The 21776-nt window shown below is 43.6% G+C and overlaps 1 protein-coding gene across 9 annotated transcripts in view; it reads left to right on the forward strand.

Annotated features, from left to right (window-relative positions):
* The window catches only part of IQCK (IQ motif containing K), a 159352-nt gene that overhangs the window by 91457 nt on the left and 46119 nt on the right, over positions 1-21776 (forward strand). Inside the window, exon 10 of one of the 9 annotated variants that reach the window (XM_067012683.1) lies at positions 6900-7020. The exons of the other annotated variants lie outside the window; for them this stretch is intronic. Coding sequence (XP_066868784.1) covers positions 6900-6943 — 44 coding nt within the window. The 3' untranslated portion in view covers positions 6944-7020. Of the gene's footprint in view, positions 1-6899; positions 7021-21776 lie in introns of those variants that run through there. 9 annotated transcript variants of the gene reach the window in all.

Genomic DNA, 21776 nt, shown 5'->3' on the forward strand with positions numbered 1-21776 from the left:
GGCAGCATCTGGCCGTGCCTCCTACCCTGCACACTAGCCGAAATGACCACAGGCCACTGGAATAAGGGAGGTTTGAGGGTAGGAGAGGCTGAGTCCTCAATCCGAAGGCTGCAGGATCTATAACCGTGTTTCTGGGAGACATTTCCATCAGAGCAGGAAGCCAGAGGTGAGTGGATAAGGATGAGGATGTTTTTCTCTCCCTCCTTCCAAACTCCCTGCCCATCTACAGATGAGGAGCAGCAAAGGGCTTGGCCCCAAAAGAGGGCGCCCAGGTGCAGAGAACACCGTAGCCTACAGCTCAGGAGGTGGGTTCTGGCATTAAGTGTGACCCTTTGTGACTCACAAACATAATCTATCGCATAACAAAAAAGGGCAAATTTTCAGTAACATTTTCCAGAGACAAACACTGTTTAGTATGTCAGCTCATAGAGTTCAAACACTGTTTAGTATGTCAGCTCATAGAGTTTCTTCATCTGCCTATTAATACATAGTATATATACACACACATATATTTATAAACATGAACCATATTATATATTGTATACTGTAACTTGCTTTTCTCTTCACTTGGCAATATATCATTGACATCTCTTCATGCCATATACACAGAGATCTATCTCATTATTTTTTGTGGTTCCATAAAAATGATAGATCTGTCTCATACTTTTTAAAAACAAATCCCAATGAATGGATATTTGGCTTGTATTACGAATAATGCATCCATAGACATTCTGTAGGTATATTCTTGCTTACTTATAAAAGTATTCCTGGGCTTCCCTGGTGGCGCAGTGGTTAAGAATCCGCCTACCAATGCAGGGGACACAGGTTCGAGCCCTGGTCCGGGAAGATCCCACATGTCATGGAGCAACTAAGCCAGTGCACCACAATTACTGAGCCTGCACTCTAGAGCCCGTGAGCCACAACTACTAAGCCCACAAAGCATAATGACTGAAGCCCGTGTGCCTAGAGCCCATGCTCCACAACAAGAGAAGCCACCTCAGTGAGAAGCCACACACTGCAACAAAGAGTAGCGCCCACTCGCCACAACTAGAGAAAGCCTGCATGCAGCAATGAAGGTCCAACACAGTCAAAAATAAAATAAAATAAATTAAAAAAAAAAAAAGTATTCCTATAGGATAAATTCCTAGAAGTGGAATTGCTGGGTCAAAGGATATAAATATATTAAGTTTAGAAAGTGATCACCATACTGTCATCCAAAAACATTGCACCAATTTATACTTAATGCCACCAAGTCACTTTGGAACCTTTGATGGGTGATGTCATCTTTGTGCTTCATTTTCCTTACTTGTAAAATGAGAATGATTATGCCTCAGGAATAATTCTAAATGAGGTCATTGCTTTGACATTACCATGCCTCTTTAAGAAGAGATATACCATCTGGAAATCTAAGGTGTCATTTTCATTTTAACTTTTTCTCTCATATCTCCCCAAACTTTAGTTCCTTCTCCATTTTAACCTGCAGAAGAAATAAAAATTTGATTAAAAGAAATCTAGTGACTTCGTGCCTTGATATTACTTTCATCAGTTCTATTTTTAAGACTCACCAGTGGGTGGGGATGTTAGGATGACATCAACTTTCATACATATCTTTTTTTTTTTTTTAATTTTATTTATTTATTTATTTATTTTGGCTGAACTGGGTCTTTGTTGCTGTGCGCGGGCTTTCTCTAGTTGCAGCGAGCTGGGGCTACCCTTCGTTGCGGTGTGTGGGCTTCTCATTGCGGTGGCTTCTCCTTGCAGAGCACGGGCTCTAGGCGCGCGGGCTTCAGTAGTTGTGACATGCAGGCTCAGTAGTTGTGACTCGCGGGCTCTAGAGCTCAGGCTCAGTAGTTGTGGTGCACGGGCTTAGGTGCTACACGGCACGTGGGATCTTCCCAGACCAGGGCTCGAACCCGTGTTACCTGCATTGGCAGGCAGATTCTTAACCACTGTGCCACCAGGGAAGCCCCATACATATCTTCTCATTTAAAAGTTGCAAAAGTGCACAACTAGGATGTGCCTTCTGTTGAAGTGCTCAAAGACCCCCTACTATTCTACCGAAATGAAAAGTAAAATAAAAAACGCTTTCCTTTATGAAATGGTCTGCGCCCAAAGTTCAAATCCCCAGTTTAAGATTATGTAAATGGGTGCTTACAACCATTAGTTTCATTCCATCATCTGACTGTTCAGCATTCTTCTTTGCCATTATATAGTCATAGAATGCTTTTGTAGAATTTAGGTAAATCCACAAATGTCTGGAAGGCTCAAGGCACCAGATTGGATTAAGTTTCCCATTTATCAGCTGTATAACCTCGTGGTGGATGCATAATCTCTCTGTGAGTCAGTTTGCATGGCAATAAAATGGAAACACTAATGTTAGTAACCACCCCATAGGGTTTTTGTAAGGATTAAATGAAACGGAATAGTGTCTGGATGAAAAAGCAAAGTGATCACTAAATGATAACTATTATTAGTAATGTAAATGCTCAACATATGGCTAATATACATTGTTATTAAGAAGATGGGGGGCTTACCTGGTGGCTCAGTGGTTAAGAATCTGCCTGCCAATGCAGGGGACACGGGTTCGAGCCCTGGTCTGGGAAGATCCCACATGCCGCAAAGCAATTAAGGCCGTGCGCCACAACTACTGAGCCTGCCTTCTAGAGCCCACAAGCCACAACTACTGAGCCTGCGTGCCACGAGTACTGAAGCCTGTGCGCCTACAGCTGGTGCTCCGCAACAAGAGAAACCACTGCAATGAGAAGCCCGTGCACCGCAACGAAGAGTAGCCCCCACTTGCAGCAACTAGAGAAAGCCCATGCGCCGCAACGAAGACCCAATGCAGCCAAAAAAAAAAAAAAAAAAAAGAATATGGGTTTCTGGGGTCTGAATGAACCGAATCCTGCCTCCTACCATCAGTGGTCAGGGCAAGGCACTCATCCTCCTGAAGCCGTTTTCTCCTCTGTTATGTGGGGACAGTTAGGGCCCATCCCAGAGGGCTCCTGTGAGGATTAAATAATATTAAATACCATGTATCCTATTAAATAGATCCCTGGCACAAAGTGAATGATCAATAACTGGTGGCTGATTTTAGTAATATTTTTTAAACTGTCAAGAAAAACAAAAACAAAAACAAAATGTATGCCAGGTAATTTACCTGCAGCAGTGGTTCTCACTCCTGGCTGCAGGTTAGAATCCTCTGGGGGAAATTTACAAGGATGTGTCAGGCCAGAGGCCAGAGAAAGGGATTACATGTGTTTATTCTTAGTAGTGGATTTGTTGTAACCACATCAGCAAAATCCTGATACTATGGATTAGCTGCAAGATTCCAGTAATAGCTTTGGATTCAAAATCTTCCTTTGCAAGGGTTGTTCTCACTAATGCAATATCATCTGGATTAAAATTCAGGGGATCTGAGTTCCTGGCCCAACTCTGCAATTTACCAGCTAGGTGGGCCTTGCTCTCTTCTTTGAAAAGTGGAAGAAGTGAGCCAGGAAATCTATAAAACAGGAAATCTGATAGGTGTTTGCTGTAGAATCTCCTGCCTCCTGGGCAAAGAGGCCTATTGTTGGGCAAATCCAAACCTTGGAAAACTATTGCTCTGGTCTTGGTGGTGGTTGTTGGATTTGGGAGTTTGGTCTCAAGATGGAAGGCAAAAACAATAGATGGGGAACATTCTGCACTTTGCTGGAGAGAGTGGGGTGAGATAGTGAGAGCCGGAGAGTGACTGGGGAGGGGAGAAGAGGGAAGGGTAGCCTAGGTATTTGGCACTTTAGGAGAATTTTGGGGGGAAGAGTAGGGATGTTTAAAGGCAGTTTCTCTTTGGTCATATATTTGAGGAGTGGGAAGCATGTTTCCTAGATTGAGGGCTTTCCTATCACCACACCTGGCTCTGTCACACCCAGGGGTGACTTTCTGAATGAAAATGGAGCTTACAGAGGAAGGGTGATGGGAAATCTCTCCTGCCGTGGTGTCCAGCCTGCAGGACAGCATCACCTCTATCCTTAGCTGCCACACCTGGGTGTCTGCAAAGATCCACGGCATTGCCCGCTTACGGCAATGAAGAGTGGCCCCCACTCGCCGCAATTGGAGATAGCCCTAGCACAGAAACGAAGACACAACACAGCCAAAAATAAATAAATAAATAAATTGTGGAGGGAAAAAAAAAGTGGAAGTGTAGCAGTTACATAATAAGAATACAGTATCTTTAAGAAAAAAAGAAAAAAAGAACTGACTGCTTCCAAACTTTTATTACAACATGCATAGGCACAGATTAAGAACTTGGTGTCGGTGCCAACTCTTCTTTGCACCGAAGAAATAAAGAAATGTGTGATTGCCCTTCAACCCTGGCTGCAGTGGAGGATCTGGGACAATGCCAGCTCCAGGATGGCTGGGTGCCCTGTGTCCTGTGTTTGTTCCGGGGGCTACACGTAGAGGATCTGTTATGTTGTAATTACTATGTTAGTTCCTTAACAAATTGTCTTTGACTATGTGATGTATTTAATTGTATTTAGTCACCGATTAATAATTGTTTAAGTTTTTAATTCTTTTGAATTGCCCAGGATTTTTTTTTTTTTTTTTTTTTTCTTTTTTGGCACGCGGGCTCAGCAGTTGTGGCTCATGAACTTAGTTGCACCGCGGCATGTGGAATCTTCCCGGACCAGGGCTCGAACCCGTGTCCCCTGCACTGGCAGGCGGATTCTCAACCACTGAGCCACCAGGGAAGTCCTGCCCAGGATTTTAATGATTTATTTTGTTTATTGTTTGTGTGACTGCACTAGAATATGGAAGATTCCTGTGGCAGCTTGGTTGTTTTTTCTTTCTGTGTCGTTCACCTCTCTATCCCAACTCCTAGCACAGTGCCCAGCATGTATGTGGTAGATGTTCAAGAAACATTTGTTGATTAAATGACTGAATCTGTGTTACACAATACCCTTCTCAAATCATCCAGCTTGGTCAACACCCTATGGACAGAGTCAATCTAAGGTAAACAGAACTGTTGCCAACCAACCAAACAAACAAATAAATAAAAGGAAATATATTATCCATCTTTTCTAAAATAATAAAAAGGACTGTTCACATTCCTGTGTGCTTACTATGAAGCAAGCAATGTTCCAAGCACATCTTTAGTAGGAACTCATTCTTCTCAGCAGCCCTTTGAAGTGGGTACTGTATGGTCTCCATTTTATAGATGAAGAAACTGAGGCACAGAGAGGTTGCACAATATACCCAGGGCCACCAGCAAGGAAGTAGCAGACTGGGCAGCTTGGGAGTCCTTCCTCTTCCCCACCTCCGATGCCGCAATGCACAGATGTTATTTATGGAGTGAAGCTCCAGAGAAATCTGTTGGTGTTTTGTTTCATGCGAAATCCATCAGGACCCAACCTCTGATTAAATTGCTGAGAGCATGAAGCGCATGTTCCTTTACGCCTGTTAGCCTGGTTTAAAGGGCAATGGTCCCACCCATCTAATTGTCCCACCTTCTCTCTATAAGTACCAGTCCAACCCTGTTGATGCATGGTATTCACCCTGAGGAGCTAAATTTAGGATCTGAGCAGCTAAAGTCTCTTGCCAATTTTCAGATTTGACTCTCGTTAGTCCAGGACATGGAAAATTTTAAAGGTATAGAGCTATGGAGGCTAGATGTTAAGAAGGACAGGCTGATTCCTTTTAGAATAACTTTAAAACTGTCCCTTTATCAAATTAATACATTCTCATTTTGCAAAATACAGAAAAATATCAAGAGATCAAAAAAGGGTATCCACCATGCTGTCACTGATAATACTTTGGTGTATAGAAAGACTTTTTAGAAAGTGCTTTATTTTATCCCATGAGCAGGAGGGAGGTAGAGATGATTGAGTCTGTTGTATGTGTTCTGCTTTCACCATGTGTCTTGGAGTTGCCCTCATTTGCTTTTAGTGGCATCTGAAGACTTGTCATTTAAGAGGTTTCAGAGTGACCTTTGAAGCTGTCCAAGTGAGCAGCTAATAGTGGCAGCAAGAGTACTGGGCCTGGAGTCCCAAGATTTATATTCAGACCCTGATTGGAAGCTTCCTAGCTGTGTATCTTTGAGCAAAGCACTTAACCTTCCTGATCTTCCATCTTCTAACTGTAAAATGACATTAACACCCTCCTAAAAGCCCAAATGAGAGGCAAGGTTATTTGAGTTAAAAAGACTTGAGCTAATGCTCACCTATAAATTCTCACTGGCTGTGTGACCTTGAGAACGTTACTTAACCTCTCTGACCTTCTGTTTCTTCATCTGTACAATAGAAATTATAAAAGTATTCCCCTCACTGGATACTAGAGAAACCCATATGAGACAGTGCATGTAACACGTTTAGTCCAATACTCACAGACAGTAGGGGTTCAATAATGATCAATAACTATTGTAAATCATACAATTTTTGAATCATGTTAGAGCAGTGTTTTTCCCACTGTGGATGGTGAAAACAATTAGTGGGTTGCCACATGCATTTTTAAAAATGAAATAATCTCAGTTCTTACATTTAAGTCTTTAATCCATTTTGAATTTACTTTTGCATATGGTGTGAGAAAGTAGTCCAGTTTTGTTTTTGTTTTTTTGCGGTACGCAGACCTCTCACTGTTGTCACTTCTCCCGTTGAGGAGCACAGGCTCCGGACGCGCAGGCTCAGCGGCCATGGCTCACGGGCCCAGCCGCTCCGCAGCATGTGGGATCCTCCCGGACCGGGGCACGAACCCGCGTCCCCTGCATCGACAGGCGGACTCTCAACCACTGCGCCACCAGGGGAGCCCAGTAGTCCAGTTTTATTCTTCTAAATTTAAGACCTGGAACCATAAAACTCCTAGAAGAAAACGTAGGCAGTACGTTCTTTGACATCAGCCTTAGTGGTTTTTTTTTGGATATGTCTCTTCAGGCAAGGGAAATAAAAGCAAAAATAAACAAATGGGACCACATTGAACTAAGAAGCTTTTGCACAGAGAAGGAAACTATCAACAAAACGAAAAGGCCACCTACTGAATTGGAGAAGGTATTTGCAAATGATATATCTGATAAGGGGTTAATATCCAAAGTATACAAAGAACTCATACAACTCAACATCAAAAAAAAACCCCAAACATTTAAAAATGGACAGAGGATCTGAATAGACATCTACCCCATGTACGAACCAGCTTTAGGTCAAGATACGGAACATTTCCATTATTCCTGAAGGCTCTGCCATGCCCCATCCCAGTCAATCCACCCCGCCTACCTCATCTTCCTGACCTCTCACCCCCTGCCCCGCAGGTAATCACTGTTTTGGTTTCTATCATCCTCGACTAGTTTTACCTGTGTTTTGATCATCATTTAAATAAAAGTCTTTTATATCCGGCTTGCTCACTCCACATATTGTGTGATTCAGCCATGTTGGTTGTATCTATCAGTAATTTGTTCTTTTTCACTGGTTGTATAGTATTCCTTTGTATGAATATACTACAGTTGTTTATCACTCTTGATGGATATTTGAGTTGTTTACAGTTTATAGTTATTATGAATATAACTGCTATGAGCATTCCTGGTAGAAATCTAAGAGTATCTCTTGAGTGTACATCTAGGAGTAGAATTCCTGGATCATGGTCCATTCTATCTTTTTACAAAAATAAATCCCCATATGAGAAATGTTTCCAGCAAACGGTGCCAGGAAAAATGTAGCTCCCCTTGAGGAAATGGTTTGCTTCTTCCCTAACTTCTCCTTTTTGCCTAGTCTGCCAGGAAGCTCAGAGTTCAAGTTAAACCTCATTTATAGCAACTTACTGACTCTTCTTGGTTAGCATATCTAAATTCTCCATTTCTCTTCAGACTTGGTTTTCTTTTTTCTATTTTTATTAACTATATTTTTTTGGTTAATTATCTGAAATCCTTTTAGGGAGGAAGCAGGATATAAATACATTCAGGAAGAAAATAGGTATTTGCCTTGTTTACAGCACAAAGAGATTGTGAATCTCACATGAGATAATGTACATGAGAGAACATTAAACACTTAGAAGCCCGGGCCGGAGGAGTTGTCATTAGTGTGTATTCGATTCTTGAGGAGGTGTGAGCTTTATCAGCTTTGTAGAAAAGGAGAATACTGCTGACACTTGTTTTAACAGAATTTTTAAAAATAACTTTCTTCTTAACTGATTAGAAAAGTAATACTTGCCCTTTGTGGAAAATTGAACAAAAAAGTAGATAATTCTAAGTCTCACCATCCAGCGATAACTGCTATCAAAATGTCATCTTTCTTTTTTTAAAAATAACTTTATTTAGATATAATTCATATATCATACAATTCAGTGACTTTTAGTATAGTCCCAGAATTTGCCACCATTACTACAATCAATTTTAGCATATCTTCATCACCCCCAGAGGAAACCCTACTCCCGTTAGCTCTAAGCCCGCAAGACTCCCATTCTTCCCAGCCCCAGACAACCACTAATGGACTTTCCCCAGACAACCACTAATGGACTTTCAACCTCTATAGATTTGCCTTTGTGACTGGCATCTTCTCTTTGCACAGTGTTTTCAAGCTTCATCCGTGTTATAGCACATATTAATACATCATTTCTTTTTATGACTTGTATTACTCGGCTGCCATAACAAAATACCATAGACTGGGTGACTTAAACAACAGACATTCTTTTCCCCACAGTCTGGAGTCTGGATTTCCAAGATCAAGGTGCCAGCATGGTTGGGTCTGGTGAGAGCTCTCCTCCTGGTTTGCAGAAGCTGCCTTCTAGCTGTGTCCACACATAGTGGAGGGAGAGTTTTTGTATCTCCTCCTCTTCTTATAAGGGTACCCGTTCTATCAGATCAGGGCTCTACTCTTATGACCTCATTTAACTTTTATCACCTCCTTAAAGGCCCCATCTCCAGTACAGTCACATGTGCAGGTTTAAGGCTTCAACATACAGATTTGAGGGGGATACAACTCATGGCCAGATAATATTCCATTGTATGGATGTATCACATCTATGCATCTATTCATAGGTTGATGGACATTTGAGTTGTTTTCACATTTTGGCTGTTACGAATAATGCCGCTATGAACATTCGTGTGCAATATTTGGTGTGGACACGTTTTCACTTCTCTTGGGTGTATAGTAAGGAGCGGAATTCCTGGGTCATATGGTAACTCTAGGTTCAGTTGGTTGAGGAACTGCCAGATTGTTTTCAGAGCGGTTGCGCCATTTTACATTCCCACCAGCAGTGGATGACGGTTCCGATTCTTACACATCCTCACCAGCACTTATTATCTGTCTGTTGGACTATAGCCATCCTTGTGGATGTTAAGTGGTATCTCAGTGTGGTTTGATTTATGTTTCCCCAATGCCTAATGATGTTGAGTCTCTTATCAGGTGCTTATTGGCTGTTTGTATAGCTTCTTTGGAGAAATGTCTATTCAGATCCTCTGCCTTTTTAAATTGGATTGTCTGTCTTTTATTGAGTAGTAAGGATTTTTTAAAATGCATTTTAGACACAAGTCTCTAATCAGAGATATGATTTGCAGTTGCATGGCTTGTCTGTTCACTTTCTGGAAAGTGGTGTATTTTGAAGCATGAAAGTTTTAAATTTTGATGATGTCCACTTTATTTTCTCATTTGTTCCTTGTGCTTTTGGTGTCATATCTAGAAACCATTGTCTAATCTATTGGACCATGGACCATGTCTAAACCACTTTTTTTCAAGAGCTTTATGGTGTTAGGGGTTTTATTTAGGTCCTTGACCCATTCTGAGTTACTCTTTGTATGTGGTGTAAGTTAAGAGTCCACCTTTATTCTTTTGCATGTGGATATCCAGTTGTCCTGCAGCATACATTGAAGAGACTATTCTTTCCCACATTGAATGGTCTTGGCACCCTTGGTAAGAATCAGTTGACCATAAATGTAATAAATAAATAAATAAATTTAATAAATAAGTGTAAGTGTTCACTTCTGGATTTTTAGGTCTGTTCCATTGATTTATGTATTTATCCCCTTATGCCAGTACCACCCAGTCTCAATTACTGTCGCTTTTAGTAAGTTTTTAAATGGGAAAGTGTGAGTCCTCCAATTTTGTTCTCTTTTTTCAAGACTGTTTTGGCTATTCTGGGTCCCTTGAACTTCCAGTTGTCATCTGTCATGTCAATCTTTTTGAAAATGGATCTCTATCTTTAAGTTTACATCAGTGAGATCATACTTCATAGCAGTTATTTTCATGTATCCTTGCTTTTTTCACCTAGCTTTACATGGTAAACATATCCCCCTATGTTATAAACTTATTTTACATGAGTAGCTACATAATTTTTTTCTTATTGGACACTCCTTTCTAAGTTTCACCATTATAAATATTGCTGCCATGGCTGCCTTCATTCCTAAGAGAATTTAATTTCATTTGTGCATCTATTGAAGATATTTTTACATATTGAAAACATTACTCTTTTAATTCAAACTTTGAGATGATTTCCTGAAGAGCAGTAGGATAGGGACAGGCAAATGAGGTGTCAAATCCCACATTTGCATCTTAGAAAAGTCACTTACCTTTCAGAGCCTCAGTGTTCTCATCTGAAAATTGGAGATAATAATACCTTCAGAGAGTCGTTTTGAAGATTAAAGACAACATAGGGATATATGACCTTGTACAACACCTGACATATTGTAAGAACTCAATAAATAGTACTTATGGTTATTATTATTTTCATCACTGTTGTTATTGTTGCTAGCTATATTAAAGTTGCAACACGCAGCGGAAATGGAGCGGTCTTCCTGTGAGGAAATGGTGAGGTGACGTTCATGTCTTTCCTATCAGCCTGGGAATTGCAATCAGAATGAGTAGACATTAAACGTTTTCTCACATCAGCCAAAGAGAAGTGTTTGAATATCATGCACCAAATAAAAGTCCATATTCCTAAATATTTGTTTGTATCTAAGATCAGTGTCTTAGGATCATTTCCCAGCAATGGCTGTGAGAGGGTTTAACCCAATGCATGTAACTCTTGAAGATATTGTTTGCATATTGAAAACATTTATCTTTCAATTCAAACATAAATTAGCTCCAAGAGAGCATGGCTGTGTCTGGCACGTTGGTCATTTTCGGTCTTGAGTCAACAAACACAATAGGTGCTGGCAAAGGATGGCAAGAAGGAAGGCGTCAGACCCCAAGTTACATTTTGTTATATTTTGCCTAGGAAACCAGGCAAACAGCGGTTTGAACCCTGACGAGGACCGCCATTTATTAAGCACCTGTTGCATCTGCTGTGTGCCAGGCGCTCTTCTGGTGGATTTGTGTATGTGATCTCAGTTAATGTATTTAAATATCAAGATTACCCTGTGCGATAAGATCCGCAAGGAACCCAGTCATAGGTGAGGGAACAAGTTTTGAGAGGGTTAGCGACTAGGCCAAGTGCATGCTGGTAGTAAGTGCTAGAGACGGGATGCAAATACTTGCCTCTCCGATACTAAAGTCTGGGCATCCCCACTGGCCTGGAGAATCCTTTATACTGCTGGAAAAGATGTGTGTCCTTTTGACAGTCTGGAGTCTGAGAGAGAAAGGCCTGGGGGCTTCCAAAGGAAGCTAGAGTAGGGTTTCTTTCATTGGTTGAGCCAAGATTGATCGAGCGCCTGCTGTGGGCGCAGGACTGGACCTGCCAGATGCTGGAGGTTCAGTGGAGAACATAAGCCAACACGCTGTTCGACTCGAAACTCAAGCCTAGTGGGGAAGCCAGACACTATTCCAATAATCACGTGAATCCATGATCACAGACTGTGACGAGTGCTCCGAAGAAGTTCAGGATACCTCGGGAGACTTTAGCAGGGGGTTTGAATAGGTTCCCCTAGAAATTAACTAGATGTGAATGGCACAGAGGGCTTTTGGATGAGGGAAGGATGGAGGCAAAGACCCTGAGCCTGGAAGGGGGACCGAAAGAAGGCCTGAGCGATGAGAGCAGGGTGCGAGGCACCGGGGAGCTGGGAGGGAGCGGTGGCCTCGGGGGACTTTGGGCTTGATCCTGAGGGCAGCTGGGAGCCTTCAAAGGGCTTTAGCAGGGCAGTGGCATTATCAGATGGGCTTTATAGAAAGATGAGCATGGCTGCAGATGGGAGATGGATCGAGTGACCCGGTAGCAGTGGAACGGGACAGAGGTGGGTGGGTTTTAGGAGACATTTAGAGGGTAAAAATGACTAGATGATATGAGTGATCCTTTCTGAAAAGTAGTTTTGTTTGGGGGTCAGTAAGTTTCTCACCAACGTCAGGGCTTGAAAAATTCAAATTTTCTTTTCAGTACACCAGTGGGCTTCCTTTTAGAAAGAACTCTGTAGCTGAAACTCTTGGAATGTTACTTCCCATCTCCTTCTTTTAAGGTTTGATAAAGTTGGCTTAGTCATTGGGGTTTCTTGACTGGAGCCCTGTCTGCCTCGGGTTCTGGACCAACTACCAAGATAATGAGTGAATACTGCCCCAGTCCCTAGTTACAGATTGAAATAGTTTCTCAATTAGTTATTAGCTTGTTAGACTCACAGAGGAGCTATATAAAAATAAACTGGAAGATCTGTTTCCATTTCACTTAAAGGCAGCATTCAATATACAGGGCTTCTGCCAGTCTGAAATGGATGAGAACTGTTTATAACCCGAGTTCCTTCAAAATGCCTGGGATATTTCTAAAGGTTCAGTCTTGGCAGCAGCAGCTGAGAATGCAGAGATAAATAAAAAAGTCATAAGACACGGCTGACAGGGTTCTTCTGTGTTCATTCACACCCCTGACTCCAAAGGCTTTTTTTTTTTTTTTTTTTGTGGTATGCGGGCCTCTCACCGTTGCGGCCTCTCCCATTGCAGAGCGCAGGCTACGGACGCGCAGGCTCAGCTGCCATGGCCCACGGACCCAGCCACTCCGCGGCACGTGGGATCCTCCCGGACCGGGGCACGAACCCGCGTCCCCTGCATCGGCAGGCGGACTCTCAACCACTGCGCCACCAGGGAAGCCCCCTCTATAGGCTTTTGAAGACGCAGAATTTCAAAGGACAGCCTACTAGATGGTGGCTATTTAAACTGCTGTGCTAAATCTCCAATCTTTGCTAACTGCGAAATGGAGCTACCCTTGTAAAGTCAGATGTGAAAAGGAAATACCAATAGATGTATAAACACATATGAGTAGGACATAAAGCTCACTTACATGACTTAAAGAAAATTTGTTTAAATATTTGTTTTGAAAAAGCATATTTTCCAGCTTTTCTACAGCCACTGCATTGCCTATATAATTAAGAAATAATTTTATTGAGCATCTACCATGTGCCAGGCAATGGGTACCATCTCATTTCACCCTCGCAGTCTCCTGAGAGGAAGGTCTTACTGTCCCCACTTTATAGGTGAGGGAGCTGAGGCTTCAAAGCGGTTAAGAGATTTGCTCAGGTCACCCAGTTGGTAAATGATGGTAAAAGCCAAGTCGCCTGGCTCCAGAAGGTGTGCCCTGAGCAACTAAGCTGTGCTCCAATGGCTCCATTTCTTCCCCTGTTGGAGCCTCAGTTTCCCTCATCTATGAAAAACATAGCTTTTATTAAATGTCTCCCTTTCCCGAAATCAAGATCCTTTCCAGGGTCAAAACTTGATGTTGAGGGCTTCCCTGGTGGCGCAGTGGTTGAGAATCCGCCTGCCGATGCAGGAGACACGGGTTCGTGCCCTGGTCCGGGAAGATCCCACGTGCCGCGGAGCAACTAAGCCCGTGAGCCATGGCCGCTAGGCCTGCGTGTCCGGAGCCTGTGCTCCGCAACGGGAGAGGCCACAACAGTGAGAGGCCCGCATACCGCAAAAAAAATAAAATAAAATAAAAAAAACCTTGATGTTGAGATTCTGTTTTAATATAACTATTGTTGTCACTTCCAGCACCAAATGTTTCCATTTAAGATGCTGCCTTCCAGGAGACTTCGCCCTGAGTTTACACTGTTTAGAAGTCAACAACAGTAATTACTGCACATTCAAGACTGTCAAATCTGCCCCAGTGCCTTGTGGCTTCCAAGTTGGCTCAACTTTCCTCAAAATAACACAACCCAACATCTGGCAGTTAAGAAAGGGGGGTAAACATACCAGACTATTGACATTACCCTCTACACGTCAACATTTCTTTCTTTTTAGAAAGAAAATCTTCCATGACATATTCTTCCAGTGGGGACGTGGAGGGTTTTTTTCATATTTTTTTCTATATTCTTCAGATTTTCTGTAATGACTATGAACAGCTTTTATAATTGAAAAAAATCTTATTTTAAAAATTCAGTCCAGTAAAAACAGAAAGAAAAAAAAAAAACCTTGGTAATATATATTGTACACTCCCCCTACCTCCTAATTGGAAAGTATACAAACTGACTTTAAGCTTTGTTGGATTATGATAAGGGACCCTAATTCATACTCTGCATTAGTATGACATGGTGGTTAAGACCATGGATTTTGGACTCAGACAGACCAGGCTTAGAGTTCTGGCAGGGCCATTTATTTAGCTCTGTGACCTTGGGCAAGTGGCTTAGTGTCTCTGAGCCTTAATTTTCTCATTGGTAAATGGGAATAATGATAGCATCTACCTCCCAGAGCGGCTGGGGTGATTAAACGAGATGATAAATTTGTGTAAAGCCCTGAACACAATGTCTAGCATTCAGTAAATGCAAATTTTCTACTTAATACTGTGATACTGTTACTAATCTGTTTCAAGTGTGGAGCCCTCAGGGACTGTCGAGGCATCTCAGACTCTGCCCTGGATCTGAATGAAAACGTCCTCAGATTTTAATGCCTGTTCTCTTCCTCCCCATTTTCCTATTTTATTTTATTTTTATTTTATTTTATTTTTTGTTGAGGTCAGACTCACAGGCAGCAGGGTGCCCTAGTGCTAAGTGTACAGCACAGTGAACTCCTCTGTATGCACTCACCACGTAACCAGCACCTAGATCAGGATGAAGAATGGGTCACCATAGAATAGTTTTGCTTCTTCTCAAACTTCACATAAATGGAAAGAGTATGGACTCTGTGCCTGGCTTCTTTTGCTGGCTATTACATCTGGGAGAGTCAACCAAAATGTTGAGGGCAGCAGTAGTTTCCTCTTTTTCACTGATGTGTAGTATGCTTTCGTGTGAATAGTATCACAATGTGTATATCTCTTATTGATGGACACTTGGGATGTATCCAGTTTTTATGAACATTCTTGTATATGTTTTTTTGGTGGATGTAAATACTCACTTCAGTTGAGGATTAGCCAGGAGTGGAACTGATGGACCTGAGAGTATATACATAATACTTAATTTGGCGAGATCCTGCCAAATCATTTGCTAAAGTGTTGGCACTGTTTCCCATCCCCACTAGCGATGCCTGAGCATTAAGTTGTCCTGCATCCTCACCAACACTTAGCGTGGTGAGTCTTTTTCATTGTAATCATCCTGGTGGGTGTGTAGTGGCTGTCTCACTGTGGCTTTAATTTCTTTGATGCACACCTTTTTATGTGCTTATCAGCCATTGGGACACAAACTCATTTCTAAACTCAGTTATGCTCTGAGGAAATCTGGTAGCTCACCTTGCCCGAATGATGCTTTAAGGATGGGCACAGAAGCTCTGAGAGGGGTCTCAGTGACACTCCAGCAACTAAAACGCCAGAGTTTGGGGCACACATTCCAAAACATCTACACTGGCTTCTGCTTACTTTCAAATCCTTGGCCATATTTGATAGCTGAGCTTGCAAGATAACTAACTAACTTTCAGATGATGAGTGACATAAGTTTTAAAAGATGCTAAGTGAACTCTTAGCAGCATTTCAGCTTGTATTTCTACAGGCCACACAGGGGAAGAGAAGTCATATTTGTTGAATACCTACAACGTATCAGTCCCTGCACTGGGCACATTTGGTACATTATCTCCCTAATCTCATAAGGATTCTGTGAGGTCAAGATTATTTTACTTAGTTCAAACGAGGAAATGGGGTTGGGGCTGGGGTCACCCAGCTATCAGATGGCAGAGCCAGGATTTGAACACTGGGTCTGCTTGACACCAAAGTCTACCCTTCTGTGAGCAAGCAAACTGAGGGGGAAACGTTACTTTTGTACCAATTCCCCAATCAGAAACTATTCCTAGCATACATTTCATTAATATTTTTTCAGTGGTCACCTCTACTAAGGCAACTTCACCCTTGGGTAGATCTCTCCCCGGGGTCTCCCAGCAGTGGGTCTGCTGATACTGGGAGGCCAGCTCCCCTGGGACTCCCCAGCTCCCGACCTCTCCTCCTCCCTGCCTCTCCCCACCTCTGCTGTCTGCCTGACCGCAATAACACTGTGTACATATTGATGCCCTGACAGTCTGTTTATTTTCTGTCTGGTATATTTTCTGGTAATTCTTTTTATGTTGTGGGGGGGTAGGAGTTTATTAATTAATTTGTTTATTTTTGCTGTGTTGGGTCTTCGTTTCTGTGCGAGGGCTTTCTCTAGTTGTGGCAAGCGGGGGCCACTCTTCATCGCGGTGGGCGGGCCTTTCACTATTGCGGCCTCTCTTGTTGCGGTGCACAGGCTCCAGACGCACAGGCTCAGTAGTTGTGGCTCACGGGCCTGGTTGCTCCGCGGCATGTGGGATCTTCCCAGACCAGGGATCGAACCCGTGTCCCCTGCATTAGCAGGCGGATTCTCAACCACTGTGCGACCAGGGAAGCCCCAATTTTCTGGTAATTCTTTTAGAAAGTTTTCCCCAGTGGTATAGCAATGCACGTGGACGGTAGACATTTGGGAAAACAAAAATTCACCCATTTCTTTTCAATCGTTTTATCTATATTTAGTTTTTTTAAGAGTTGAAATGCTGGGCCACCACTTAGTTATGAATGTAATTTTATTTTTCACAGGGCAGTCACATTTAAAGGATGTACTATGAACATCTCACTCGGGACTACACATAAAATAGGAATCACTTGTTTTCAAGAAAAATAAATTTTTTTTTCAGAAAAGCAAGAGGGAAAACAAGGGCAGAGATGACTGAGTAAAAGAACCTAGCTTCCACTTTACCTTTGGAGCCATCAGCTTTGTTGGCTTTCAACACCACCAGACAGAAGCCACAGTGTCCCCCTTGGAGATATTGTTAACTTTTGGAATGGAGCAATTTAAAATTTGCATCATCAAAATTTATAGGAATTTTGTAAATTCCACTGTATTTTGCTCTTGGCATGTCTCCTTGTTCCTTCAAACTTTGCAAAAGCACATTTTGAATGGTTTCATCCTATTTTATCAAGTTTATAAATTGTCAGGTATCTACTCATTCCACAGGTGTCGGGTATTTTGGTTGTTCCTAAACTGTCTATGTGGGAGGAGATGTGGGAGCAGCACCTTTTGTTGCATCTTCATTACAGAAATCTTCATCTCCCTGGGGAGAGAGACCACGACCCTGTGGAGGTTAAGGGCATGAATGCAGGAGCCAGGCAGCCCACACTGTGACCCCAGGCTCCTTACATAACCTGTGCGCCTTAGTCTCCTCATCTGTACGGTCATCGGAGAAAATAACGGCACATACCTCGCTGCCACTTCATATGCGCAAGGGGCCCAATAAGTACAATAGAAGTGTTGTCTTATTATTTACCCGGAATCCTAAAAACTGGGTGCTAATTGTATAAAAAAAATATGTTAAGCAATATATATATATATGTATATATATATATATAGCTGACTTGAGAGTGTGAACCAGTCTTCTCTTTGTAACCCCAGGACCCATCTGTGTGATGGATGCACATTTACTGAAGCAGCTTCCCTCTTTGGCGTGTAAGCATCTCTAATTCCCTGTTAATTTTCCTGCCTCCCCTTCTGTGAGCTTCTTGAGGTCAAAGACTGTGCCCTGAAAATAGTAAGAGCTAATATGCAGTGTGTGCTTCTCTGGATCAGACTCAGTGCTGAGCACTTTGTCCCTCCCAGGCCCCCAGGAGGCAGAGCCCCTCTCAGACGTGGGCCCTCGGGAAACAGGCGCTGAGTGATACCGGGCTCTTTCCCAAACTTGTCACATCAGAAGGATCACTCAAAGCGTAGAGGTTGGGCTTCCCTGGTGGCGCAGTGGTTGGGAGTCCGCCTGCTGATGCAGGGGACACGGGTTCGTGCCCCGGTCCGGGAAGATCCCACGTGCCGCCGAGCGGCTGGGTCCGTGAGCCATGGCCGCTGAGCCTGAGCGTCTGGAGCCTGTGCTCCGCAACGGGAGAGGCCACAACAGTGAGAGGCCCGCGTATCACAAAAAAAAAAAAAAAAAAAAAAAAAAAAGCGTAGAGGTTGGTGGGCGCTGATTCCCACTCACTCATCGAGATTCTGATTATCAAGGTTTGAGGCGGGGCCCAGGAATCTGTACTTTTGCCCCAGCTGGTCCTTTGTGCCGAGGCCACATCTGGGCAACACTGAATCAGTAGCTGGATGACCCTGTGGTCCCTGAATTTCCTCCCTGTGTCTTAGGCAGCTTCTCTAGCCACGTCTGGGGCTCTCAGCTCTGTCACTGAGTGACACAGGAGAGCGCGGGGGGCTCAACGGAGAGGAGGAGAGCGTAAGCGGGTCTCACTAGTATGCGAGACCTTTCTTGTCACGCTGCCTTTAACTGAAGCTGGAGGGCTGGTGCATCACTCCGGGATCTTCCTCTCTCTCAAGGCCTTCCGTAACTGGCTCCGCACCAGTCTGCCAAGGGCTACAAGGACAGCGCAGGGCTATGGAGGCAGCCGTGTGTTGGTGCTGGAAGCCAACCACAGTGATGTCTCTAAACTAAGGTGGAAACTGGGGTCTTTCATCTCCCTGCCTGCTCCCCTTCCCTGCCTCTTCCCTTGCTCCCTCCTTCTACTGAATAACCTGGCTGTGCAAGCTTTCGCCAAGACCTGGAGGAGGAAACCCACCAAGGAGAGACGTTATCTGCTTCTTAATTTTTAGCAAAGTAATCCTTGTACATGGTTCCCATGGTTACGGGTATATAGGCTAAAACAGGAGGATGCACGAACATCATCTCTGTCACCCTCTTCTATGGCAGTCACGTTGAGCTCTGAGCTGTTTCTCTGGGTGGTTAAGGTTACGGTTAGGGTTAGGGAAGAGTTTAGACACTATCTCCTGATTTACTGATGTGACAGATGAGAATGTGCTCACTTAAATCCCATCCCCGCCCCCCCCAAAAGAGTTAAATTGCTCTTTCCCGTTCCTTAATTAGTTGACTTTGTAGTTTCAAGTTACAGACAACCATCTTTATTTCTTCTTACCTTTTCTTGGGAGATGAAATACACATATAACAGCGACCATAAAACACATATAGCTATAAAGCAAACACTCAGGTAACCACCATACCAGTTAAGGAAGTAGAACACTGTGAGCACTTTTAAGGCTCCCCCTCCCACCACGAAGCCACTTACCCTAACTTTTGTGATAATCATTCTCTTGCTTTTATTTAGATTCTCTTCATCTTTATATACAACCCTCAACATTTAGATTTGCTATACATAGAATCACACTGTATGTATTACTCTGTGCCTTGCATCTTTTTCTTCAATACTGTAAGCCAAGGTAAGCTGACACGGGTAGCTGTGGTTCGTTCGGGTTCAGTGCTGTATACTCACTGTTCCAGTAAACCACAATTTATTTATGCAGTCAGCTGGATGGATTTGGGGACTGTTTCCAGTTTTCTGCTGTCATGAACGCCCTCACTGATGTCTGCCAGTAACGTGTGCAAGGGCTTCTCCAGGGGCTGGATACAGGAGTGGAGTCGCTGCATTGTGGGGAATGTACACGCTCAGTTTCACTTAATATGGCCAGTTTCCCAGTGTGTTTGCACCAGTGAGCAGTCCCCACCTCCAGAGATTCTGACTTGATTGGCTAGGGTGGGGCTGGGCACCAGGAGTGTTCAGAGTTCCAGGTGATTCCATCATGAGGCTTCACACCTTTACTTCCAGTCCATCAACTCTAATTAGTGTCTTGACTCTCCAACTTGAAGGAGTGTCCCCAGCATCCCTTTCTACTCTCCTCCTTCAAGCTTTTTGTGTAATGATCTGAAAGAGAGAGGGGCTTTTTCCCAGGCAAGGTCAAAATGCAGGGGTGGGGAGGAGGGTCTCAAGGCATGAAAGGATGGGTTAAAATACTGGGGCAAAGGAAAGGCATGCAGGTGAATTCTTCCTTCCAGCAGGGTGGAAGAACTAAAGAAAACCCAAGGCTTGGGAACTCCTCCCATCAGCCAATTCCTCTTTCCTTCCAGGCTACCAGTAGCCTTAAGTGTCTGTCTGCCAGTTGTAGGCCAGAGAGAATGTCATTCAAATGGCTTAAGTTTTGAGACTTTGAGACTCCTATGAACTGCTCTGAGGGTCTCTGCATTCACGTTTCCTTAAGGGACTCCAACCACGGTTTGGGTTTCTTGACCCTTAGCAAGAAAGATTCTTGACCCTGAATCTTAGCAACACACAGCTTTGAATAAATACTGATGCCTGGGCCCCAGACCAATTACATCAGAATGTCTGGGGTGAGATCCAGGTACCAACAGGTTTCAGAAGCTACCCAGGTAATTCTTAAACGCAGCCAGCATAAAAAAACAGTAGTCAGTGGGTCTGAACTTTATCTAGTGTCCATCAGAATCACGGGGTGGGGGGAGGGGCTTGTTAAGAATACTGACGACTGGGCTCCACCCCCAATTTTTGATTCTATAGGTCTGGGGTGGGGGCCTGGATGTGCATTTCTAATAGGTTCCCAGTGATGCAAACATTGCCGGTCCCCCCACCACACGTGGAAAACCATCAGGCGCCTGGGTTTCCCTGCACACCTCCCCGTGGGGATGTGGAACAGCCCCGTGCTGAGCTGCTCCGTCTGGCTGTGTGCACCCCTTTCTACCTCTGTATTATGTCGTCAGGCCGGTAGCTTGAAATCAGACGTGGAAACTGGCAAATGCTACAGATCAGAACTCCGCCACCCCATCCTGTTGCTAAACATTCATATCCTAGATGACATCATGGGCCAGCGGGATACTGGGAGAGCACCTCCCAGGTGTGGGTCATCCTCGCTCATGCATTGTCATATCCATAGGCCTAGAGGCATACAGGGTCTTCACTGTGGTTACCTGTGCAGCTTCTATATATATGGAACAACAATAGTACACATTGAAAAAAAATTAATTTTCCTGTGACCATAGGCTCCTGGTATTGAAACTATTTTTCTGGTTTGAGTTATTAATATAATACTAGTCCACAAAGCCAACTAAATACACTCTAAAATTTGATAGTTATTAAGTATAGGAAGTAAAGGAGACTCTGGGGATGCCAACATTTCAAATTGCGTCCTTGTTTGGCACCTGGGGACTTTTTTACACCCTGGGTAATGCCAGGATGGGGAGAGGTAGGAAAGGGAAACGAGCAACTGCAAGTCCACGCAAGGAAGCCAAGATTTGGAAACTGTCTTTGAATAAACCATGACCAAGAACCCTTGGGAAGTCGTTGTGTAGCGCCAGCCTGAAGACTGCTGGGCTAGCCTGTTTAGTCTACTGCGCTGCATGTGATGGGGTCCATGGCCAGCCTGTGCCCTCAGCCACTGGGAGGAAGGGCTCGACTGAAACCTCTGCTCTACACAGTACCAACCCCCAACACCCTTTCTACGCGAACACTGCTCTTCAAGCATGACCAGAGCCTGCAGCCTTGCTCTGAACAACCCTTCAGGCATTAACTTGGACACTAGAAGCCAAGATTTATTAAAAAGAGAGGGTCTTTCCAAATGGATCTCCCACCCACCAGGGGACTGGGTTTCCACATATTGGGGGGAAGGGGCTTTTATCTATCGGGACAATTTCCCTTACAAATAGTGCAGTGCTCTG

The sequence above is a fragment of the Kogia breviceps genome, chromosome 14, assembly GCF_026419965.1.
Source record: "Kogia breviceps isolate mKogBre1 chromosome 14, mKogBre1 haplotype 1, whole genome shotgun sequence".
Taxonomy (NCBI): domain Eukaryota; kingdom Metazoa; phylum Chordata; class Mammalia; order Artiodactyla; family Physeteridae; genus Kogia; species Kogia breviceps.